This window comes from Ixodes scapularis, unplaced genomic scaffold, assembly GCF_016920785.2.
Source record: "Ixodes scapularis isolate PalLabHiFi unplaced genomic scaffold, ASM1692078v2 PGA_scaffold6__148_contigs__length_123643588, whole genome shotgun sequence".
NCBI classification, from domain to species: Eukaryota; Metazoa; Arthropoda; class Arachnida; order Ixodida; family Ixodidae; genus Ixodes; species Ixodes scapularis.
Genome location: NW_024609881.1, coordinates 108,283,600 through 108,309,167, shown reverse-complemented (window position 1 = coordinate 108,309,167; position 25,568 = coordinate 108,283,600). Strand labels below are relative to the sequence as shown.

The window sequence follows — 25,568 nt, the reverse complement described above, 5'->3', positions numbered from 1 at the left end:
TCCATGTTTTTCATTTCATTGTCATCCTTCCTTATGTTGCAATAACGAACCAGTTGCTAGTCAGCGCTTTGTCTTGTGTTCTCTTCATCCCTGTGTGTCCTCGTCCCAGTCGCGCTGTTTTTCAACATGAACTCTCACCAACTCGCCCAGTTATCGATCCTTATCAATTCCGCGGGAGGTTCCAGTATTGGCTTGCATGGTATTTGGTATCGCAATGGTGCTCCCGGGGTGGCCATGTTGGACCCAAGTCGCACGGCGGGAAGTGACCGTCCCTTCTGCAGAAGAACTGGAGGCGTAGATAGCGTGGCTCTGAAGTGGCGTGCTGCGGCGCGCTCGGAGTAGACACGCCGCGCACGCGGCGTCGTCCCGTCATTTGTTTTCTGTTTTTCTCTACGCCCACGGTAGGACATAGGAGCCGACGAAAACGTCATCTATTTGCAAGTCGTAGTTGCGCATTTTCGTCTGGTCCAAGTTGCCCGAATGTGCTGTTCGCGTATCACTTCGCGAGCGTCGCAGACGCGAGCAACACCATCGTCCTCCATGTTGTCTGCTTCCCAGACTTCGGAAACATGTCTTAAAACATCGCTCGCAATATAAAAAAAAAAAAGAAAAGAAAACACGATTATATTGTAAACAGTGACTGCACATAATGTCAACTGGTCAAGGAACTTTCCACTTCGTTCGATTTTAGTGTAGGATGTATATTTCGCAAGCGCAAATCGAGAAACGTGCTCAGCCCAAAACTCGGCGCCTGCAAGGTCGCTCTCCCTCATTATGTTTGGATCCAGCTTGGCGAACGGGACTGCTTCTCCGCCAATAGGAAGTTGGCGGCGCAAGAAGAAAGAACGCGATATTCTGGCTCTGCGAGCAGAGCCGATACAATTACTCTAGGTAGACCGGTAAAGCTGCAGGTCTAAGAGTTGCCCCGAAGGCATTCCGGAGTCGGTCTCCCGAGGTCCTTTTCCGATCTCGCTACAAGTCCGCCACGAAGGTCCTGATCTCTCCCGTGAAGAGTTGGACCGCGGCGAGGGCGCCCTTGGCGTCCGACCTGTCCAGCCGGGGCTCGCTCCTGGGGACAGCGGACCGGTTGCTGGGAGTCCAGCGAAGAGGCTCGAACTTGGAGTTCTTCCAGCGGCTGGCGGTTAGGGACACTTCGCGGAAGTTCTTCATGGTGTAGGTCGACAACAACGCCTGCGAGTTACAGAAGGTTCCGTCTGCTTTCGAAGCGTTTCCAACTTCAAATGTTTCTCATACAGAGTGAAGCAGTGGGAACCGGTACATGTTTTAACGCAATACCGCTATAGAAATGCAGTAGGGGCAGCTGCGCTAAACCCAACGTTCTTTCCGTGTCTTCCCAGCAGCGTATATATATGTTTATAATTGTTTACGCGCAAGGAGGATAGAAGGGTAGGAGAGGGCATGACGTCAACCGCGTAGCCTCTACAAGCCGTGCTCCCTTGACGCCTCGCCTCTTTCTCATTTTCCTCCTTACCCTCCTCACTTATCAGGCCAAGGTGACCACATCACGTGACCGTACCTAGCCTTCGTCTAGCCTTCGATCTGATAAAACCTGCCGGACAGAGCGCGGGCAAGCCTACAAGGAATCCTCCTGCAATCAACCATCCATCTCACACGTGACATGTCACGCGCACCAATTACCGGAGAGATCTACGGTCACGTTGGCCGCAACATCGTTTAAACTTTTTATGACTAGGCTTCACCAATATTGCAACGTGCCCCCTCCTAGTACTTATAACCTCCTTGCTTACGCGCCATTTTGTGTCTGTGGGCTGGATAGATAATGACTAGATATTAAGGGCTGTATACCTTTATAACGGGCGGTAGCTAGCGCCACCTAGCCTAAAAACAACAACAAAAACCTGATTTCCCCTTTCCCCTTCCAAATCTAATGCGTTTCTCATTGGTAGTGAGCATAGATTTGATCCTTCAAGTACTTTAAAACCTTCAGTCGGACCATACACTGATTGGAAGTGTTCCCGGGCCACCCGACTGATGGCGCCGGTGCGCAAAAGTGTTTTCTCGTCGTAAGCGACTAGAAGCGAGCGCAGCGTACGCGAACACGCTGAAACGCCAATGTGTGAACTATGCGGAGAGCAAGTCGTCTGCTTCCTGTGCAGGAGTTGCGATGACGTCAGAACGACGCCGAGCTCTGAATGGCTTTGATTGGAAGGATAGTGGGTAGACCTCAATGCTAGATGCCTTGAGGTCTACCCCAGGGTGTAAGATAGACAGGTGGGGAAACGGCCCATAGAAGCCTACCGCAGCGCCGTGACCGGATTGTGTACTCGTCTGCTTGCGGGTACCCCCGAGTTGCGACAGATGGCGCTGCGGCGAGAAGAAAAAAAGTCGGAATCGGATTTGTATGGAACTTTATGGGAGTGTGCGCAAAATAAACCGAGAGCACGACAGTTCTCCATTTAAAATCCACGAGAAATTATCTCCGTCAGTTTAGCCGGTCGCCACCGGTCGCCCACCCGGAGTGAGAGTTCGCGGTGCTCCACATAGATGGCGCCACAGAAAAAGAAAAAACCGAAGGGGTCACAATCCGGTCGCTCAGTTGGCTCTCGTTTCCCCACCTGTCTATCTTACACCCTGGTCTACCCACACTTTTTTTTTTTTTTTTTTGCAATCAGCCAATAAGAGCTTGGCGTTTTGACATTATCGCAACCCCTGTACGAGGAGCAGACGAACTTGCGTTCCGCCTAGACATAATGCAACAACGCAGGTGTCGCTTCGAACGTTCGCGCTTCTGGCTTCGCTACTCGTTTTTCGGTGTTCTTACCCCTGTGGGCTGACAGTAATACGCTCAGCACTCGTTACGCCCTGTGTTTCTTAAATTGTCAGCGAGTATAGGTTCCACGTCTCGTCGGAACGCACATGTATGGGTATGGTGGCGTTGACCGCGGTGAGCTCGTCCGGAGGAACGGCCGGCTGCATGTGCTCCAGCCGCATGAGCACTCGGCCGGGCGCGTCCTGGTACAGAGTGAGCAGTTGCACGCCCATCGGAAGGTACGTGGCAAGGCCCTTGAACTGCACAGAGGCGGGCAAACAGCTTCACACCCACACTTACTTAAGCAAGAACGCCGCTTATTGCCATGGTCCTTGCATGACCATGGGTACTTCTTACCCAAATATCCATAGCCATGCATAAACTGTCTGTATACGTTAAATACACAGCTCATGGCCGTACATGGCCGTGGACCTATACCGATGGTCACACATTTTTGACGAGAAGTAAAGCGGCAGCAGACTTACTCGAGAAAACATAGTGTTTATTACCGGGATACTCATGGCCATATACAGGACCAGGGATGGGCAAAATACCTAGAAAAAATGTATCGAAATACAAATACAAAATACTTCGGCAAAAATGTATTTGATTAAAAATCCAAATGCACTTTCTAGAAAACTATTTGAATGCAAGACGCAAATACAACGAGAGTTTTTAATCATCTTCAAAACGTTTACAAATATATTTTGTTCTCATGGACTGACATCTTAGACTTAAATTTAAGCCCGAGCAAAAAAAGGCACTGCCCAAATAAAGTGAAGTTTGAAAGGCTCTGCTGAAGCAATAAAGACTTTTCAGAGAACATGTCGTTAATCCGATGTCTAAAAAATTAAATCAGCCAACTAAAAAGTCAATAATTGTACCAAGCCCGTTTATTTCTTGTTCTACTCTTCCTACCTTTCTTTCATGATTATTATGAGCAAAGCACATCACGTTTTATGCTTTTTGCATATGACTCCCACTGCGAAGAGTGCACAACATCGCATTTGGTTGCGAAGAACAGTGCCCCGAATTCTCTTTGGGCAGTGCTTGAAATACTCCAGTTGCGGTATTTATATGTAATCGACAAATACATAAGCCAGTAGGTAATTAACAACTACAAATACTTAAAGTGCTTCAGATACGTACTACGAGTACTTGTATTTGAAAAACCGTTTATCCCTGCATTGGAGGTACGCGCCTAGAACCATGGTCACACACCTTGGACTATAAAGAAATCGGTAGCAAACTTGCGCGAGGGGAAAATAGTGGGTCTGGATCCACTATGTGTGGACGCTGAGGATTCACGCAAAGTAGCATACCTAACCGTCACAATGTCAGGATCGCTTTCCTGCGACCGAGTTATTATTTTTTTTTAAATTTTATTTATCTCAGTTATCGAGTATTTAAGGCGGTGGAGCATCCAACAAAAACCGCGATTCAGGTACCGTGCGCAATTTATTGCGTGTGCATATACGGTTTATCCGCATGCGAAAGCTGCACTTGGTGCATATTGCTTGCAAACTTGTGGCTCGGAAACAAAAACAAAAAAATCTTGAAGATGTCGCTAAGATTTCCAGCACCCTATTCTCAGGGTGTTTGTGGCAGCACTCTAGAACCATAATTAAACTGCTCATACATTATACAAAAAAACACGGTATTCGCTACACACATGATGACAAAAGTATTTGCGGGCACGTTACAAGCAATTTCGGAGTAAGTTTGGTTCATGATGTGAACGCTTCGATCATGTCTAAAAAGCTTTTGAATGACAAAGTGATTGGATCGTCATACAAGGTAGAAACAAGCCTCGCGCAGTACATCCAAACTGTCCTTTGTCCGATGTATTAGCATTTTGGCTGCAGCTTAAGCGACCCTTAGGCGTCGTTCGAGGACTCCTTTGAATCTTCACTCGCCCTTATGGTGAAACGGGGTATCCATCGTAGTCTGCGGACGCCATTCTTCCAGCGTGTTGAAGAACAGCCTCCCTTTTTTTTGCCAACCTCAGCTAGGGACCATACCTCGGCACGCCTCACTCATGAGGGCCCTCACTCGCCCTCTCGCACCCTCATTTTCACAGGTGTCGTGAGGGTCAGTGAGTTTCTGAACCAAGGAAATGCATGAGTGTGAAGGTGAGTGAAGACCTTGATGTCGTGAGGTGTGTGAGGGCCGTTAGGGCTGTGAGGGCCATGAGGGCTGTGAGGATCGTGAGTGCGTGAGGGGTATGAGTGCGTGAGGGCCGTGAGTGCGTGAGGGCTGTGAGTGCGTGAGGGCCGTGAGGACGGTGAGAGCGTGAGGGGCGTGAGGGCCATGAGCACGTGAGGGGCGTGAAAGCGGTGAGTGCGTGAGGGACGTGAAGGCCGTGAGTGCGTAAGGGCCATGAGGGCGGTGAGTGCGTAAGTGGTATGAGGGCCATGAGTGCGTGAAGGGCATACCTCGGCAAAAATCACTCATGAGGTCCCTCACTCGCCCTCACGTACCCTCATCTCCACAGGTGAGGTGAGGGTGAGTGAGTTTCTGAATCAAGAACATTCATGAGTCTGAGGGTGAGTGAGGACCGTGAGGTCGTGAGGGGTGGGAGGGCCATGAGGGCTTTGAGGACAGTGAGTGCGTGAGGGGTATGACTGCGTGAGAGTGGTGAGTGCTGAGGGGCGTGAGGGCCATGAGTGCGTGAGGGGCGTGAGGGCGGTGAGTGCGTGAGGGGCGTGAGGGCCATGAGTACGTGAGGGGCGTGAGGGCGGTGAGTGCGTGAGGGTGGTGAGTGTGTGAGGGGCGTGAGGGCCATGAGGTCGTGAGAGTCATGAGGGCGGTGAGTGTGTGAGGGGCATGAGGGCCATGAGTGTGAGGGGCCATGAGCGCGTGAGGGGCGTGAGGGCGGTGAGTACGTGAGGGGCGTAAGGGCCATGAGTGCGTGAGGGATGTGAGGGCCGTGAGGTTCAGTGAGGGTGAGTGACGGGCTGAAGGTGAGTGTGACTGTGATGATGAGGGTCAGTGAGGGTGAGTGTAACTGTGAGGGTGAGGGTGAGGGAGGGCCTTAGGTGAGTTTGGCTGTGAGGGTGAGGGCGATTGAGGGTGATCTAAAATGCCGACCTCTGCTAGGGACATATGGAGTTTTCGCACCCTTTGAAAATAGCATGAACGGACAGGCGCAGTTCTCACCCGTCGGGTCTTGACGTCGCTGCTGTATGGCGCGGTGGCATCCGAGAAGCTGAGCACGGGCGCGAGCACGAGCGCGTTCGCCATCGCGCGCACGCGTACTGCAGCCTCCTGGATGGGCGCCAGGTGCAGCAGGTGCCTGCCGCGGATTACCACGCCCTTCTTGTTCAAGCCTCGGTCGTCCAGCGGGTCCTCAAGACCCTTGTTGTCGCTCGCCGTTAGCCTGCGCTGCACCTGCGCGCCCGTACCATGGCCAGTAGAGACGTTTGCAAACAGCAACCTTTCAAACGATAGTCTGGCAACTGTGATTAAAAATGGTTTGGGGGAGACGGGAGAGTCACGATCGCCCCAATTGCGCACGTTCTGCACTGAGCACAGAGATGGTGGTGCTCACAAGAAATTCGGGGAAGGGTGTGCCGATAATTTAGCGTAGCTATACTATATAGTGTCCCTAAGGAACGTGAAGGGAATGCTTGTGCTCATTATTTTTGTTGCGTTCATCTCTTCCCTAGTGTTGTACATAACCGAGCTTTGCTTTTTGTTTGCCCTTATGAAGCCAAAGCCAAAACATCGACTATTCAATAATGAGCTAAGGAAAGCCAAGTAGTCAACTCGTGTGCCTCCAAACAAACTCGTAGCTGTCTGAAGCTAACGTGTTTGGTCATTGTTTTAGTTAGTTATTTGATTATTGTGTATTTATCTTCGAATCGGTACGAGCTCGTTTGCCATATTCTTTTAGCTTTTACACGCTGTTGCATTATGTTGATAACAAAAAAAGAAGCCAGGTGGTGCGTGTGTTTTTTACGGACGCTGTGACTGTGTCGATTATAGGCCTCTTGCAAAGCGTGCAGCTACGTCTGCGCTGCCGAAGGGATCGCTGGGAACATCCTGTATACAACCGGATATAGCAGGCGACGAACGTGATCTTGGAGGCGACGAACAAGACGCTAGCGAAAGGGCAATGCAGGCGACCAACAACGCTACACTCTCACATTATTATCTCTTCCTTCAGTGTCAGATGGTAGATGCCGCGGGAGCAAAGAGGGAGCATAGGGAGCATACACGACATTCCCTCAATCCGTTTCACGCTTCGCGCGTGACCTCTGGGGAATTCGGCGAAAAATCTATTGCGCGACACGTGCATAATAGAGGACGTAACAAGCACCATGAGCTCAAGTTGCCCGGTGCGGTAGCCAGTACCGCCTTGCGGCCTGTCTGGAAGCAGCGTCATCTGAAGACCCGTCGCGTTGTCCCTCAGGTAGAGCCAGGACACGACCGGATAGTAGTTGGCCTCGACGTTCTCAGCGTATCCCTTTGTCGGCGACGGGCCTACTGGTTTCCAAACACCGGTGGAGTTGACGCTGCGGGGTGACACGGACGAACGCCATCTGGTTTTCACCCTGAAGTGGACCTCCTCTCGCATCAACATTCTTTGTAGGGTGTACCCCTCGCGACGAAACGCTCTGATAGCCACATTCTGCAATCGCAGAGTCTTGTGGAGTTCCGTGCTTTAGTCACCCCACGCGGCGTGTAAGATATCGTCTGTTCCTTGAGCACTTCGTGCGACCCGCCAAATGTGCTTACGGGCTCTAGTTTCCCTCCCGACCACAACCAATTACGGTGATCGCTTGGCTGCCTCGTCATTGCCTGTTCCCTGCGCGTTCTCAATGCCGCCCTTTTACTTGTTCGGACGTGCCAAAGACGCGTCGGCGTTCTTATCATCTAATGCCGCAATCTCCGCGGAGATTTCGCGATCTCTGCGGAGATTGCGGAGTAATAACGAGGTGCTCAGTACTCACCACGCTCTGCGTTTCTTACGATGTCTGTGACTCTAAGATCTTGAAAAACATAAGGCGCGGCGGGTTCCTGAGTATCTTGATAGTGAGTTATACTGGTTGCGCATACAAGCGAACACAAGCACTGCGCGTTTGCATTGCGCGTTCTACATTACGTGGTGTGGCGGATGTCAAGCGAAGCAGGCTCTCTTTTCTTTTTCACTCTCCGCGGCGCTATCTCCTTAGTATTTATTTGCTTTTGACCGGGGGGAGTCCTTCAGCTAGTGTCTCTCCCCCTCCATGACAAGAAATCCTGGCCACGGACCTGGTGCAAAGTCAGGGCTTCACCAACATGGTCACCGCCATTTTCAGCGCTTAGGTAGCGCTCCGGTGTCCACTGCGGCGGCGCTGCCGTCGGTACTGCGCATGCGCCGACGCTTACTTTCTTTCGAATTTGGTTTCTGCGCACGCGCCGCACCTCTGAATACGGGTTCGTTTGTAAACTGTCACGTGACATTTCGACATCACGTGACGCTGTGACATGAAGTGACACTGTGGCCTCACATGGCACCATGACGTCACGTGAGCGTAAACTCCCGTAACTAGCGGGAAATTTTTTCGGCTAAATTTAGCGTGAAAAATTGTTTACGTTATTCTACGGCGTCACTTGACACATTAGAGAAAAAAACCGTAACGTCACGACATAACGATGCTGTGGTTTTCCGCTAAGTTAATCGAAAAACTTTTTTTCCAGCCAGATTTAGCCGATTTTTTTTTCCACTAGATTTAACAGGCGACGACGTACGTGCACACACGGTTAACGATATCCCATACCATGTAACGCATGCGCAAAGGCGTTGGTGGAGTATCGGGTATTGTCATCTGAATCATCGAAACGATCTACTAAAGCTCCCTAATAGGCAATTTCGCAAATCGCGTCCGCTGTCACGCAACGCACTCGGCAACCCGCTACGATACTCGAAAATCTGCTGTCAAAGCCGTCGGCGCGCAGGCGCAGTAGTGACTCTTCGATGCGGGGGGGGGGGGGGGGGGGGGGGCTTAGCGGAAGGGGAAACGCGGTCTACGAAAACTCTCTAATAACGTCTATCCCCGTAAAAAAACATCGGATGGACTCACACACGGCGGACGGTCAGCTTTCCGTTGGAGTCGGTGAAGAACACCCCCTCGTTGTCCAGGTTGGACTGAAACCTGGTCACCACATCGTGGCCGCCAGACAGGGTACCATGGGAAGACCTTTGCGGGGCGGAGAAGCCGCCACGAAAAAAACAAAAGGCAAGGAAAGGGCGTTTACTTGCGTCCTCTGTCGGAACTCGCATGAACGTGTGAACTAGACTTCAAAACGGCAGCAGTGCTTTTCAACAGTAAACGGTATCGGAAAAAAAAAGAAGAAAAAGGAACGAAATACGTTACTTGTTGTTTTTTTTTCAAATCAAATTAACGCGTTACAGACCCACGTTACCTCAAAATGAACAGAACGCGTTACTGTTACCGATAAAAAGCCAACGCGCGTTATTCTTGCATTCGTTTTTCATTTAATAATGGAATCATTTTACTATTTTGACGTCACAGCTAGGCATAAGGGCCACGATTCAAGAAACGTTATGTCCATGCAGAATCCTCACATATATACCGTATCTTTGTTACGGTTGCCCCTGAATCCTCCCAATGAAAAACGCGAAAAAACGCGAGCATTCACGACTTATTAGCCCCCCCAAACACGAAAACAAATTGAAGTGTAATTTTTGCATGTCCTGGAAAGAATGTGTAACGAGTAACGTAACTATGTTACCCGTTACTCGAAATAGGTAACGTAAGTGCTTTACCGGAATCACTGTTTTGAAATATAACGAGTATGTTAGTATGTTACCGAAAAAAGGTAACGCCGTTCTTGGTAATGCGTTGCCGCCAACACATACCGCTTTCAATATGGACGTTCTATGCTCTTCTACTGAGCTTCGGTTGCAAGCAGTGTGCAAAACTGAAAACAGATCCATTTTGAATCGCTTGGTGTTTTAGTCATTGCGTTCACTGATTTTACCTGTGCCGATGCTTTTTACAATAAATAAATAAATAAATAAAGGTCATGTACCTCGAAAAATTATCTTTCATGAAAAGATATTGCCGAGATCTACAAAGCACTTGGGCAAGTTGTAACCTTCTTTATGATTGCATTTTCACGTTGTTCTAACGCGAGCCATGAAGGGCATAAGATATGTTCCGGTTCCCGTGGAACGAAGAATGGAAGCAGTGACGGGTCATCGTCGTTAAGTGAGTGACGGAGCACAGTAACCTGTGGCAGCCAAGCGTCGGTGCCTGTTTATACGCGGCCCATTTTGTTCTACGTCAGCGCAACGTGTTTTCTCTTTCTTCGGGTTCGGGGCCGCGCGAAATAACGATTTCTACCAGAGACTCTGGACACCCACTAAAAGGCCTCGATTAATCCGCGAAGGGGTGAACACGGCTTGTCGCATAAGGCGTCCACGAGAACGCGGGATACGATCTCGCAAATATCAGATTGCCCGTGAGATCACAGGCAGTCAGTTCATCGGACAACGTTTTGCTTTAGCGACAGCAGTGGCTCTGGGATGTATTCCTGTGTGTGGGCTCCACGAGTTATAGCTTGGTCGGTTTTCACGATGCAGAATAATTTAAGAGCACTCATTGAAACTCGGCCCACAGATATCAACCACAGAAATCTGGTCCTCAGCTCGTTATACTATAAACAAACAAAAGCAAGCAGGAAGGGCCTACATCTTGACGGATAATAAAGCGGTCGTACGACCCTGTGTAGTCTATATCAGAATCAGTGCACATTTATGCATGCTTTCTTACTCGAAATAATTAAAAAAAAAGAAATAGAAAACAGAAGAAAAAAAAAAAGACATTCGCGGGTAGGTACGTGGTGTGGTACACAGAGGACAACTTAGTTGAAGTACAAAAAAAAAAAAAAAAAACACGTGAGTTCTCACGTTATCCGATGTCGTCGAAAGAAACTTTCGTACGGAAGTGACGTTTCGATCGCGCAAGAAAAATAAGCCAAAGCTTCGTAAAAGAGCTTGTTGTTGGGCTAGTTGGCGTTGACTGTATTGAACCATGGTTAAAAGCTCTAAAAACGCACACAAGAAGACCATGGTTCAATACAGCCAAAGCTTCGATCGGGCATTTCAGCTACCGCGTGCCACGGCGTACATTCTCACCTATTTCAGTCGGTGATGTGATGTAACCTAAATATGAAGAAATAAACAAAACCCAATAAAGAATGCTGGCTTAAAAGGAAAACAAAATAGCTAACCTAGCTTGAGTTTTCATGCTAAGATCCGGAAACCGCGCGCGAGGAGAGGTTTTTCGTGGCTGTTCTCTATGCTTCTGCGTACCGATTCCCACTTAACATATCCGTACAAGTAACTTCAGTCGCTCAGAAATTTGCAAGTCCCCCAGCAGCAGAGGGAGGTGGCTCGAATTGATCGGGTTTCAACACCCGCATGCACTTCCATAGCCGCCAGCCATGATGCTGCTGTGTCAGCCGCTAGCTACGAACCGGAAGGAAACAATACCCAGAGTGTAACATTTCGACAAAAACCCCGAGACTGGGACAAAAAGGGACGGACAAACACAAAGTCTCAAACACAGCTGAATTTTATTTGACAACGAAGGGTGCTTATATAGGCGTCAAATCCTACACAAATCAAAAGAGACGAAGGAAAGAGAGGGAGAAACCTTCACAAAACAAAAGAGACGAAAGAAAAAAGAGGGAGAATTGGGAAAACCCGTGCCACAAGCAGTACAACAAAAAACAAGCATTACAAGCATTCGTTGTACTGCTTGTGGCACGGGTTTTCCCAATTCTCCCTTTTTTCTTTCGTCTCTTTTGTTTTGTGAAGGTTTCTCCCTCTCTTTCCTTCGTCTCTTTTGATTTGTGTAGGATTTGACGCCTATATAAGCACCCTTCCTTGTCAAATAAAATTCAGCTGTGTTTGAGACTTTGTGTTTGTCCGTCCCTTTTTGTCCCAGTCTCGGGGTTTTTGTCGAAATGTTTAACCACCACCAGCTCGTTTGCGCCCTTACCTTTTGTTCACCCAGAGTGTTTTGCAGCTGCTGCCAAACGCCGGTCACCTATTGGAGCGAATCCCCATCAAGTAACTAAGGTATAGGTCAGGTCAGTTGACCTCAATGATCGTTAGTGGCTCAATGACAGTTGGTGCCGCCGTGTAACTCTGGCCGATCGCGATCATGGCCAACTTTCTGGGTCATTCCGTAAAATCAAATAAAAAAAGTTTTCAAGGGGACATCAAAATTATAATCGACTTGCGTTCTATGACACCCGGACAATTACAGAACTCGGGAGCATTACGATCTTTTGTCAAGAAAAGCAAAAATTTATAAGTTTGAGAATGTGTCCTATAGGCTTAATGCAAATCCACTGTATCCACTGTAGAGCCGTGAAATAAAAACTAAAGGCGTCGGAAAGATTAATTATTGCTTATCGATATTTTATGACTGTCGTATAAAATATTCCCGGGCAGCATTACGATGTTTCTTGTTCAGTTGTTTTCAAACATCCGGAAGTCGTTGATGTCCAAGAACGTTGGGGATGTGAGTAAACTGTCGTTGGCTCAATGACAGTTAAGCGCGCTAGTGTAACTATAGGGGATTACACGGGCTTACTGGCACCATATGGTGGGACCCAAGGGTGCGATCGCACACAACGCCACTGATTGAGGGATCCTCTGTCGCCGTGTAATTTCGTAGATAAAAGCGGACGCTTCCTTTCATCTCTCCTTCGCAAAAGTTGATGAAGAAGTTGTGGCGATGGCGTTGCTGGCGTTGTCAACAATGCGATCCCCAGGATTTCGTCATCAAGCTTTGCGATTTACGTGGTGAAAATAATTGAATGGGGCTCATACAGTGTTCAGTTAAGTTAATACAGTGGAAACGCGAGCACCGCGTGAACATTCGATTTGGGATCGTGGGAATCAATGCCTTGACATGCGGGTATAGTGATCCGTGCCCATTGCTGCGAGGACGGGAACAGCCGAACCTTAAGGCTGGTTCACAGGGCCCATTTTCGTACGTTACGTTACATTGCGAAAGCTTACGTCTATTTACAACACAGTCACCGGGAGTTCTGTGCTTCGTATTAAGCGTGGCTACCAGTTCAAGGAGATATATCCTGGAGTGCGACATTTGAGACACGAATGTTTCGACGACTAAAGGCTGGTTCACACATCTGCGTTGGTTGCGTTCGCATGAAACCGAAACGACCATAACGACGAAGTCACCGGGACAAGTCTTCGCCATGCACAGCATGGCAAGCGATGCAAGGGGTAGCTTCGCAAAGCAGTCCACGAGTCACGGTTGTTGCGGTGTTTTTGCCGTTACGGTCGTTTCGGTTGCATGTGAACGCAACCGTTGCAGATGTGTGAACCAGGCTTTATGCGTAATGTAAGGAAACATAAGAACGCGGTGCTGTGTGAACAATCCTCCAGGACATTTGATAGATTTTAGGATTTTGACGTTTTTTTTTTTTTTTTTTTTTTTTTTTGTTTCTGGGATTTACGGTGAAGCCAACACTAACAGCTCGGGCATGATGTCTAACCTTGTGATCAGCTGCATGGCCATCACATGGTACGAATTTGTATTGGGGTAGAGCAAAATGTACGACTGGTCCAGTAGCAATTAAGAGCAGTTCCAATCAGTGAGGCAAGATGCTACGGCTGTTTTACTGCTTTGCAGATATGAACGATCTGTACAAAAACACTTGCCCGCCGAAAAGCGAGCTTGCCACGATGAGCGCTAGCTCAGAACGAGCCTTTACTTATCTTCTGAGTAGAACTACAATCTTGATGGTGTGCACAGAAGCCTCGTGGAAGCTCTCACGCTAAGCAGGGGCACTATGTTGCGCTTTTTGGACTCCCGCGGCGACTAGCGAGAAGGCAGTGCCGTCAACAACGCAGCTAACGCAGTTTGGATATTGATTGGTGAAAGTCGCTGATGACGAATATCCGCAGAAGAAAACAAAGAAAAAGTGAGCTTTGGTTTCTTCTGCGGAAATTCGTCATCCGCGACTCTAACCAGTCAACATCCAATCTACGTTTGCCGCGTTGTTGACGTCCCTTCCTTCTCCCTAGTCGCCGTGGGAGTCCGAAAGACGCAACATAGGGCCCCAGGAACGAACTAAACATGGCTGCCAGTGAATGCCACCTTCGGCACCACGACCCGCTTGAGCGAGCAGAAACTCAATAATCTTCGTGTGCGAAGGCCGAAGAGCACTTACAAACTATGGCCTCTAATATATAATATAACAAGCAGAAATCGTCCGCCAAAACGGCTAAAAACAAGCAAAAAAAGAAAAAACAAACACGCCGAATGTGGCAGTACGAACGCGAAACCTCCTTGAAAGCGAGGATAGCATCAAAGCACAAGGTTGCTTGACAATCATCCAACCCGCTGAACGCCCGCTGAGACGCTAGCTGGTCTTAGGTTTCAGAGTGGATCGTGGTTTCAAGGGAGCCTTCATGTGCGCTTTGCTAGGGTGATGCCACCCTTTGTAATACCACTCGCCGACAAACCAGCAGCCATTTTGTTCCTCGGCGATAATCCGTGGAGCTTATAACCCTCCCGGAAACAAGCACCTTATCTCAGAAGTTCGGAGCAGCGTTGTGGAACCCACGGAGGGAGGATTAGCATTGGTTTCCAGTTAGTGTAGTATTTTGGCAGTGATCGTATTTAGTATCCGTAAATCGATATCAGTTATTTTCTTTGGTTCGACTTTTGACAGGAGTCATCCTTTAATGTCTGGGACTCAGCGCATGAGCGGTGTTTTACCGTCCCCAGCGTGTGGCTACGATAAACATTAGCGGCCTATAATAGGCTCCTGATCACGTGGCCGCTCATTCTGGCTGCGACTTGAGTGGGTGAACGGTTCTAGTTTTTATTTAATTTTTTCTGCGACTGTCACTTCGTGAAGAGAGAAAAAAAAAAAGAAACGTGCAGTTCATATGGTAATGTCAAGGAATAATTATAAGCGGTATTTACTGAAAGTACAAAAATTGTGGCATCACCGCTTTAAGGACGTGAAACATTTATCTTGCAAGTTACACAAGCAAAGACGTGTGCTGCACTCACTCCAGGGGCACGGGACCCAGTGTCCAGTCGAACTCCACGTAGTCCTCGCTGACGTAGAGTCGGATCACCTGACTGATCCAGGGGTTGATCCACTGGTGCACCTCGTGGACAAGCGTCGTCTGCGGGACCGATCATGATTCGTGAATTTCAAGCTCCGAATCATGCTTTCGACTTGTTATGGCATGTTTGCCCTCAAGGAAAATGTGCCTCAACAAGTTGAACCTCAACTAGCCGAGCCTGAAGACGTCAAACCTGAATAAGAGCTCAAACAACGTCATTGAAGGACTGGCAATCCTTCAAGGACTGCAAGGTGATCTACAGTTCATGATTAACAATTAGAAAAAGGAAAACACAATTTGGATGCACAGTTGTTTCGCCATCAATTGTGTTTGGCGAGCGGTTCAATAGCTCCTCCTCTTTCATCATCAAGAAAAAAAAAAAGGCTCAATGAATGCATAATGCTTTTCCGTCTTCTCCAAATATTTAAACCGCCGTAAATATGCGGGTACTGCTAGAAAACATCAATATAAATATGAACAAAGCTGTACAATATTGTTTTTTTGAGTTCATTTTAATGGTAAGAGTCGTGCTGCGACCACTTTGCGGATTGACGCACGGTATTCGATCATTTCTTGAACGCGTGTTTTGGTCCTTATTCGTTGGTCCAAAGTTTTCGAGAATGTGGTCAGACTTTCAGTGTCCTGGTACATAGGGCTTAGTACTAACTGACGTCATGACGTATAAAACCCAGGGTCGGCTACAGTCCCTACTGCGATTGTTGTGAATTCCTTTGATTGCGCCCAGCGAACAACATCTAAGCACTGTCAAGTCCTGCTTACTCTTTCCAATGATGCCGTACTATAGTTGTGCAAATGACGGGCGGCACGGCTGTTTCTCTCCCTATCTTCCACTTGCTATAATCTTCGCGTGATCTTGTTGGCAATGAGCCATAGCCAGCTATGCCGTGACAACTATTGAGATGTTTGGTGCTGTGGCGAGCGAACAGTGCAAAGGCACTGTATATGTTCCCACTGAAAGGTCAAAGCTTAACATTATACCTACACGCTCCTTTCGTCATGACTCGTTCTTCGGTGTTCTTATCAGTTGATGTGGCCATTAGTTGTAGAATGTGGATAAAACAGCAGTTTCTGTTTTGCCTACATTGTGTTTATTAGTTCCTGCCGCAATTTTAGTGGTTGCACAACAATAATCAGCTACTCGCGAGTTTCACGCCACGTGTTTCGCAAACTGTCAGGCGTGGTGTTGGCTCAGCCTATCAAGGCATTTCGTGTTGTCTACCGTGCCATGATCTCCAGCGGCCTTCTGAAGGGACTTTTCAGGCGGGAAAACGCGCACAACCACAATGTCTTTCACTGAAATGCATTCGCAAACGCAAAGTAACTTGACTTAATGGCTTAGGAAACCCCATAAAAGCAGTTGTTTCGAGGCGTCGTCTATGTCCAACGCGAGCACTGGTAATGGACTTACTGTGACGACGCGGCAGGAGATGTTGTTCTTGAACTCTACCGCGACAGGACTCTCCGGGCTGAAGAGGTAGTGGCCGTGAGAACTCGTGTAGGCGGCGAAGTTTTGCTGCACCTCGATTCCCTTGCCGTTTTCCCTCCGAACGACGCTCTTCAACAGGCACGTCATCGAGTCCACAGTCACCTGGTACCACTGTGACCACGGTTACACGAGCAGAAATTACGGTCGAATGCGCTCACAGCAAGGATCAACACTCCCTACTAGACGGTTCCAATAATCACCTTCTTCGCTCCTCTGTCTATCGGGCCGTAAAACGCGTTCGTAACATTCGCAGGTACGCTCTTTTACGGAATAGCAGACGCCGCGCACGCGTACGCGGCCCAGTGACTCAGCAGTTTTCGACTGGGTGATAAACGCCGGAAAGGTGTATACAAAATAAATTTATTTGACAGTTTAAACAAGCTAAAATACTACCATAAAGTAACTGGAGTTGCTCGGGGCCACCAAAAGACACCTTTTAAGAGGCACTAACACCCCAAAGGTTGTATTTTTGTTGTTGTCTGAAACGATGCAAGTCGTAGTCATAGACACGCCGAAAAAATACCGCAGCCGAAAAAAAAAAAAAAAAGAAACATTTTTTACGCGCGCTTGTGCCTTTTTATTTTTGGCGTTGTTCTCTCCCTTGTCAGCGGTAGCCGGGTGCTGACGTTTCGCTAATTAATAATATACGATGTTGGTTTGCTGAATTCGATCGTGATCTTCGCGAACTTGCGAAGCGTCACGCGTTGTGGATATACATTACCATAGCCTCCTTTATACTGACAAAGCCTGGCAGATGGCCGCGAGACGCGGCCGCCGAAAGTGAAAAGGTACAGCGGCAGACAAGAGTCATGTAACGGGCGCCCCGCTGCGGCGAGACGCCGAACCACACTTGTCCCGAGCGATAGAATGTCCGCTCGTGCTTCTCGCGTTCCTCGGGCTTTCGCTTCTTTTCTCGTCGGGATTTGAAAACCATGTTTCGGGTTTTTGCCGCTGCAAAAGCTGCGCGCTGAATAACAGACTCCCCGAGAAATGCTCTGTGTATACCAGATCCTCGCGCTCCAAATCTGCGATTGGGCACTCTATGGCTCCGTCATCGAACTGCCAGGCTTTGTGTGCATACAGGAGGCTATGACATTACACATCCTGTCTGAAATCACCGCTTCGCCTGAGGCTAGACAGACAAGCTGGGCTATAGCTAACACTCTCTTCTCATCTCCTCGCTTCTTTCACAGCGGAGCTGTTAAGGGCTAGTTTCTCCAATATTCTGTCCGTCAGCAAAAAAATGATGACACTAAATTCTAGACAGCTACCACCATCTATGAGCAACGGCGGAAACCAGACAACCGGCTTGCCGGTTGTCGGGTTGCCGCCGTCGCTCATAGATGGCGGCAGCCTCTCGAGCCTTTCCATTCTGGCTTGCCGACTTGCGGCCGGCCATTACTTCATTCCCACCATAGTACAGCTTCGCTGGTCTTCCTTCTTCACCAGAATTGAAAGCCTCAAATTTTTTTATTTGTGACGTAATTGTTATGAAATTTAGAAGCTTTATAAGGGACATTTTTATAAAATTTAATAACGGCATTCGTAAAGCATTTTTATAAGAAATTACGGACGCACTACGGAATTTCTTTATGAAATACCGGATATCAGAGTCCAGAGTGATGTCGCCTCGCCTGGCTTTTTATCCTTCCCGGGAAAACATGGCGGCGCTTGACACATGTAACACTGAGGATGATCGGTGAATCGGGAAATCGGACGAAGTTCTCTTCTTTAGGTGCCCGATGACCTCTCAGACTCCGAGAAGGCAACCGTCAAACGGTAAAAACAACTGTGTTTGGTATCTGTGTACCGTAGTTTCGGCTGTGATTCCGCCGGTTGCGGCCTTTTACGCAGAATTGGTGCGACGTGGCCACTCACGTCGCTCACAAAAGTGCACTGCGCGTTCTCTTCGACCTCACACCGTTTTAAAGATATTGACATCACTGAAAGGGCCCTAAGAGAACTTCAAATTCAAAGGTGAACCGTCGTCTTCTCATAGCGATAAGCGGCAGGCACGGAGAAGAGCGGTTGATTTTCTTGACACGGGCGAACGCGACACTTTGGGTCGTGACGGTTTGGAGGCGTGAGAAAAACTCGAGTTGCAGGACGACTCAATCTTTGACGTCACTTCACTGACGCTGATCGCGCGAAAACTTAAAATTCGGCTTTGGGAAATAGTTTTTTTTTTTTTTACTTCACACATACTGACTTCCCAAGTTTAGAATTTTGAAGGGCAATGTCCAGGCATCGTTTTTAATCGTATAGGATAATAGTAATAAAAATATATATATATACTTTTCACCTGTTAGCAGGGTTGTGCAGAAACACTCGCAAAAGTATTTGGAAATACAAATGCTGTAAAATATGGCAAAAACAGCTAAGATACTGATACTGCAATACATCTATAAAAATGTAAGCGATGTGCATCAGAAATACATTTGAAAAATGGAAAAGTATTTGGAAATACAAATACAGAAATACGTTATGATAGGGCGGGCGGAGGGGTACCACGTCGGACTAGTGAACGAAATGTCGCTGGTTTGACCCCCTCCACGAGGGACAAGAGCGAAAGTCTTTTCGGAGGAATATTCAAATTCGCAGATGTCACGTAAACATTTTGGTACCTTTCGTCTCGCCGACGTGTTTTTGCTCAAGGACTGAACGATAAGACATATAAGGCTTTCGCCTGATAATTGTTTTGTAGCTGAGGGTCGACGATTGCGACTTTTTCGGGCGCAAACTGTGATGCGATTCAATAAGACAAGGGTTGCCGAAAGTCATGTGGAGTCGTTCGAGGTCTCGAAGTTATCAGAACTTAGCAAACAATAAGTTAGAACGCATTTACTGGGGGCATTCGCACTGTTCCGAGCGTTTGTACAAGATACTTCTTGTGCAAGCATTTGCTTTGAACTGCAGTGAGGGACTCTGTGGAAAACTAAAACTCGGAGCGTGCCGTTCATTTGTTGAACTTGTCATCCATTTAGCGATTGAAGCAAGCGACGCCGGCACTGTCAATAGTGCTCCAGTACATTTGATGTTTTTTAGTCGGTGTTCTAACGATTATTAGATACCGATTCGATCTCCCAACACCCGGTATATTGATTGCAGCACATCATAAAATACTTGCCGTTGATCACAGCATTCAAGATCAATATTTCTACTTTTGTGTGTTTCTCCCATAGACTTGCGTCTAGCAATGGCCGTTGGTGGCCGCACCGACGGGCTTCCGATCCCAGATCCAGCCTACTGCCAAATACTTTACTAGATCTGCTTTGCACGCTTTGTCCGATCAGTGACTAGTGAGCTGTACGCCCTTACTTTAACTTCCAGGATGAGAAAAGAAGGGAGGTTTTTTAGTTGTCCCGCCCCTCCAGCACGCGCTTTTTGTCTTTACTAATACCTTGGCACCTTGTGAGCTTCGAGCGTGCTCACATAGCCAAAGCACTACGGAAGGCACCGAGCGCGTTCTGAAAGTTGGACATCTGAAGGGCACGCTCTGACGTTCTCATTCTGTGAGTGACTGCAGAAACAACCTCGTCCCGACACGCGACAAACCCGCAACTTACACGGTTCTTGAGAACGTAGTCCTTATTCCTCACTTGTCCGATCGGCTGGGAGCCCTGCCTCTGAATCGTCGCCCCTGTGACAGAAAATTACTCTTAGCTCGATCATGCTGACAAAGTCCGGGGAGCGCAGAACGCGTCGTGAACGAGCTGAGCAGACGAATGTTTGTGTGGTGCGATGAGGCCACGTGGCTGTTTTACGGCACACACCTTCTTCCTGTCTCGTGACGTAAACGTGTGACAGGACGTCATGTCCCCACATGACGTCACACTCTTGTGACACCGTGAAGTCACGCGACATCATCGTAACACGATTGACTCATATGACGTCACGCTGACATTGTCATTACGTTTCATAACGATGTCACGACATCGTCATAACGCCGTCATTGAATGTTATCTTGACGTCATGATGACATCACGGTTTTTATTTTTATTTTTGTACGTTTTCGAGGTGGAAATGAAAATCGGGGCGAATGATTTTGAAGTCAATGAGTGCCTGCTGAAGCGCACGCGTTGCGCGTTGAGGTGGCACATATGGCATGGCACGACCTTGTTTTCGACCGCCATATTTGTGGGAAGTAGTGACCTCTATCGGTCGCTGCGGGATAGCGAATGATTGAGCTGGCTCACCGCGGAAGCGCTCCACCAGGAAGGTGGATATTCCGAGCGGAGGGACGGCGGTCAGAAAGATGAGTTCGTGCACGGCGTCGCTCTGTCGCCCCGGCAGGTGGAGCACGGCATGCTGAATAGGGACGATCTGCGACGAAGGAAAGGGTCAGTCCCTAGAGTACGGAGCGCGACACAGTTTGCTCGAAGAAAGACTCGGAAGGACTAGCCGTAAAGGCCACAAGCGCAAACTCCTTGCATTGAGGCCGCGCCTCGGCTGCACGATCGCTCGTGCACCCTGAGCACCAGTGAAAGCTACCGGCTCGCGATTGTATACCTTTTACGGTTAGTCCATGTTTAAACTAAAAAAATTACTTGGGTACGCTTAAGATTCGCCTTTACGAGTGGAACGTGATAGCTAAACATATAAACCACCACTCGTTCCGCAGTCGTGCCAGCCTAAATTCTGGCAAAAAAGGAGGCTGGGCCTCCGACTTGGGTACTTAGTGGGTGACCATCAAACATACGGTCTCCGAGGGCGCTCCATTGTACGCAACCTTCACGGGAACGCGCATCGTCAGAGAGGCAACGGGGCAAGGACACCAGACTCTTGCTGTCCTTCAGCTCGACAGGAGACAAACCTTCGACCGGGTGGCCCATGACTTCCTTCAAGCCACGCTAAGGAGGTGTGGCGTTGGGGAGGTGAGGCTGAACTAGGTGGTTCTATGCTACCGGGATATATCGGCGAGACTCCTCGACGACGGTGAGAACGGACACTCGATACAGATAGGCCGCTCGGTGGGAAAGGGCTGCCCGCTCTCGTCTGTGCTCTTCGCACTTCCGCTGGAGCCCCTCTGCCAGGCCGTCATCCAGGATACGTCCGTATGGGGACTCCGGCTGGGCGACCAGCACGTGAAACTGCTTGGCTACGCCGATTATCTGGCCTTGATATGTGCCTCCAAGACGCAGGTGGAGTCCGCTCTCAGGCATGTCGCGCTTTTCTTTCAAGCGTACCGAGCAGAAATCAACCATCGCAAGTCCATCGGAACCTGAATGGGCGAATGGGCCACGAAGCCAGAAACTTTGGCAGGAATTGCATGGACAACCACAATGGACAGTTATCTGTAGTCCGTTGCAACTCAAGAAGGTAGGGCGAGGGAAAAGAAGGTTGGGGAGAAAGAAGCTGACGGAACGCTGGAGAGGAGAGGAAGAAACCTCCTCCTCTCTACGGCGTTCCGCCTGCTTTCTCGTCCCCGGCCTTCCTTTCCCTCGACCTACCTTCTTGAGTTGTAACGGACTATGAGAGCTCCGACCGGCGAGCGTGGGCCCCCAGTGAAAAAATGGCGTCGCAAGACTAGTGCCATCCTGGGCAAGCTATCTCCATGACTCGGCAGGCGCTTGTCGCTCTTCAATAGAGTGTACGTTTGCAACGCTACGTCCGACCCTGCGATTCTTTGGTGGGCTCAGCCCACTTGCTGTGCTGAGTCAGTTGCCAACCGAATTCACCGGAGCTGGAAGACCTTCATATGGAGATCGTCGATGGAGAGGACGCGGCTCAGCAACCTCTTCTTGAGCCTTGCGGCCGGGGGACTGGGCTACAACTGGGCCTAGTGAACGTGGTTGTGAAGCGCAGTGCTTCCTGCTCTTCCGAGGCAATTGAGACCCCATCTACCGAAGTGCCCTCCACCACCTCGACTACCCGTACCTCCGAACCTGGATGGTCACCACGAAAGGCCGCACCACCACGGCAGCAGGCCTGCGCTTCTACGCATCATAAGTCATGTTTTAATCACTTTCGTTTCGCGTCTGACGTCGCGTTTCACGTGCGCGTTATCGGTTGTTTGAATTTCCCTCGCGAGGTCATGTGACTGTGACGTCATGACCTTATCGACCAATCAGGATTTGCCCATCCCGCCGACGCCGGATTTTCTGCGACTCGAGCTGCTTAACGTTATCGTGTTAAAAATAGACCTCTTTCATAACCCCACCAAGCAGCATTGGGGGTCGCCATTGCTTGGGCACGAAGCGTGTGACTGGATCCGAGTCCAGGCCGAACGCCGACGTCACACTCGTGTCCAGTACATACGCACAGAACGTGCCCAAACAATGGCCGACTCGCATAAGTGACAGCTCCTAGAGGGTGCCTACTTTTGGAAAAGGGTCTATTGTAGGGGAGCGTGGGTTAATTGGGGTTTAGTACAGCATAAAAAAAATCTTTGAAACAATAGTAGGTAGTAATCAGAAATTTGGGGCTACGTACGCTTCCGAAGGCCTGTCTAAACAGGACACAATTTTTTTTAATGGGCAAAATAAAAATAAAAAAATAAAGAAGAGGCACAATGAAAAAAAAAAAAAAAAAGCGAACCACAGAAAAAGGACGGTTTTGTTTCTCGTCTCGTCGCTGTCGTCTCCTTCCTTTTCTCATTTTCGGGAGGTTATGGCGATAGAACAACGGTGGATGCCTTGACGACAATCACCATGCAGAGCGTGTGAGTGGAACACGTTCTACACTACGTCATGAGCACGCTCCAAGGCTCTGACACGCTAGCGGAAAATAACTTTGCGTACGGGAAAGAAAACTTCTCAAAGGCGAACTGGAAGTGGAGAGAAAGCCTCCACTTTCGGTGCATCAAATGCTGTGAACTGCGAGAAACGTCTCATGTTTGGACATCGGGTTAATAGAACAGGTCGGATCTCTGCGTTTTTCTTTTGATCATCCGATGTGAGATTAAGGAGTTTTAGTAGAACTTTTCCGCAGCCCGCTAAGCACCCGCATAGCGCTCCGTATTCCTCGAGAAGACCTTGAACTATGCAGACGAGGCTGGCGGCGTGCATGCGCAGATGCAGCGTTTTTTTTTTTGTTTTTTTTTACGGATACCGTATTGGAGGAGAAAAACGATCTACTACAACTCCCTATTAGGGAGTTTTCGTAGACCGCGTTTCCTCCTCCGCTAAGCTTTCCGCAACGAAGAAGCCGCTACCGCGCCTGCGCGCCGATGCCCTTGACTGTAGAGCTCAGGGTATCGTAGCAAGTTGCGGAGACTGTTGCGGAACGGTGAAAACGATTTACGAAAACTCCCTATTGTCACGGAAAGTCGATCGCAAGGCGACGAAGAACGAGAGAGAATGGGACGAGTATACCTCCGAGGGAACGAAGTGCCTGGCCTCGTCGGTGACCTTGTAGCCACTGTTCGCCACCGGAAACCTGACGACGGTCTTCACGACGCTGCTCCGGGGATTGTACACCGAGACGAAGAACTGCGCGAGACCACACATCAGGTCTTTCTGTTCCGTACTTTTGTGCGCGTCGGACGCCGTGCATGTTACCCAGCAGGGCGTGGAAAGTCCCGAGCACTGGGGGGAATAGGGTGGGGGACGAAACCCACGAATACACGAAGATGAATAGCGTAGGCTACAGGGAACCGGCCCCATTTTTCTATAGAAAGTTTCAAAAAATCACCTATAACCTATTTTTTTTAGTAAGATAACAGATAATTCGAGTAAAGAAACGTCAGTGAAGCGCGCTGTAGCAGGAAAGAAAGACACTATACATTTTTTATTTGGCTCCAGAACTTTGTTCTGGGTCTTTGTGTCATTCATTACCCGCCCAGCACGTCTTTCACAAGCTGAACCAGGATCGACCAGAGAGCTACTTCGGAACCGGCAGGGGTCCGGCCCACCCTTCCCACGTCCCCGCTTGACTGTCTCTGGAAATGCCTGTAGTATTGCTCCAGTTCTGGTTCCTACCTTGCGGGTAGTCCCAAAGTTGATGGGCATTACTGGGATACTAGCTGCGGGTGCTGCCTTCTGCACCGCTAAAGTAATGTTTCAGTTGTTCCCTCATGAGAGCTCTGGCCTGCGCCCTGCCCACTGTAGTGGAGCTGTCTTTGTTTAATGTGTAAGATGGGCTGTTTGGTAAAGTTGTGTTTTCTCTGGGATCTTTGAGTTTTTTTATTCGTTGTTTTGTACACGGAGGTAATTATTGTGTTTTACGTATGTTTAAACAGCCGGAAGTTAGTCAACATCAATCGGCGACTTGCCTCTCAGCCGTTGATGAGAAATTTTGGCAGTGCAGTACAACCACTAGCCTGAGTTTTTTAAGGTGCACCACGCAGAAGTGATACAGGACCTCGCGGCGGTACGATGCTCATCCAGATCAAAACGGGCAAGGATGCGGTAGGGCGCCTTCATGTGCGTTTAGGGTGATAACATCTGACCATTTCATTTCCCCGCTTTTGTTTCTTCTTTGTCCCGGAGCGCATGAAAGTGCGTCTCCCCGGCACGAGCTTTTGGCATTGACAGTGCTGCGGTGGTTCGTTACCGGCTATTTCTTTGTTTCTCGAGAGCGCGTGCTGTCGGCATCGAGCACTACAAAAAATGGCATCACCCTAAGCGGAAGGACATTGAGGCACCTTAAGGTGGGGATTAAACCATTATAATTCATGGGTTCTGCCATAGCCTCCTCTATACTGACAAAGCCTGGCAGATCGAAACGAGACGCGGCGGCCGAAAGCGAAGAGGTAGAGCGGCAGACAACAGATGAGAGAAGAGGCATATAACGGGCGCCCCGCTGCGGCAAGACGCCGAAACGCACTTCTCCCGAGCGATGGAATGTCCGCTCGTGCTCCTCGCGTTCCTCGCGCTATACCACTTCTTTTTTCGTCGGGTTTGAAAACCATCTGTCGGGTATCGCCGCAGCGAAACCTGTGCGCTGAATACCAGGTTCGGGGGGATCGGTGGCCGAGTGGTCTAGCGCACACCAGCTCGGAGCACGTGGAGCGAAAGCTCGCGCTGCAGAACCCAGGGATCCTGGGTTCGAGCCCCACCCCTGCCCGTTTCGATCTGGATGAGCATCGTACCGGCGTGCGGTCGTGTATCACTACTGCGTGATGCACGTTAAAGACCCCAGGCTAGCGGCTGTACCGCACTGGCTAAATTTCTCATCTACAGCTGGGAGACTCG

General features: G+C 49.1%; 2 protein-coding genes across 2 annotated transcripts in view; both read right to left on the bottom strand.

The window, feature by feature from the left end:
* Window positions 1-622: 622 nt before the first annotated feature.
* LOC120842654 (lysosomal alpha-mannosidase-like) lies at window positions 623-6,100 on the bottom strand. The gene is made up of 3 exons (XM_040213805.1): window positions 5,951-6,100; window positions 2,899-3,051; window positions 623-1,191 (listed from the first exon to the last, which is right to left on the bottom strand). The coding sequence occupies exons 1-3, from the start codon at window positions 6,032-6,034 to the stop codon at window positions 973-975; spliced, it is 456 nt and encodes a 151-aa protein (XP_040069739.1). The 5' UTR covers window positions 6,035-6,100; the 3' UTR covers window positions 623-972.
* Window positions 6,101-8,855: 2,755 nt separating this feature from the next.
* LOC8029590 (lysosomal alpha-mannosidase-like) overlaps window positions 8,856-25,568 on the bottom strand; it is a 33,240-nt gene continuing 16,527 nt past the window's right edge. Inside the window, exons 13-18 of the mRNA XM_040213798.2 lie at window positions 23,748-23,864; window positions 20,631-20,757; window positions 20,001-20,074; window positions 16,357-16,545; window positions 14,869-14,987; window positions 8,856-8,976 (exon numbers count right to left, since the gene is read on the bottom strand). Of these exons, the coding sequence (XP_040069732.2) occupies window positions 8,856-8,976; window positions 14,869-14,987; window positions 16,357-16,545; window positions 20,001-20,074; window positions 20,631-20,757; window positions 23,748-23,864 (747 nt within the window). The remainder of the gene's footprint in view (window positions 8,977-14,868; window positions 14,988-16,356; window positions 16,546-20,000; window positions 20,075-20,630; window positions 20,758-23,747; window positions 23,865-25,568) is intronic.

Excerpts from the sequence above, each read along its gene's own strand:
- LOC120842654 (XM_040213805.1), bottom strand. The coding sequence starts at position 6,034 with ATGGCGAACGCGCTCGTGCTCGCGCCCGTGCTCAGCTTCTCGGATGCC. Across the intron at positions 3,052-5,950 it reads GCGACGTCAAGACCCGACGG|TTCAAGGGCCTTGCCACGTA; the intron begins GTGAGAACTGCG and ends GCCTCTGTGCAG. Across the intron at positions 1,192-2,898 it reads ACGCCACCATACCCATACAT|GCGTTGTTGTCGACCTACAC; the intron begins GTGCGTTCCGAC and ends TGTAACTCGCAG.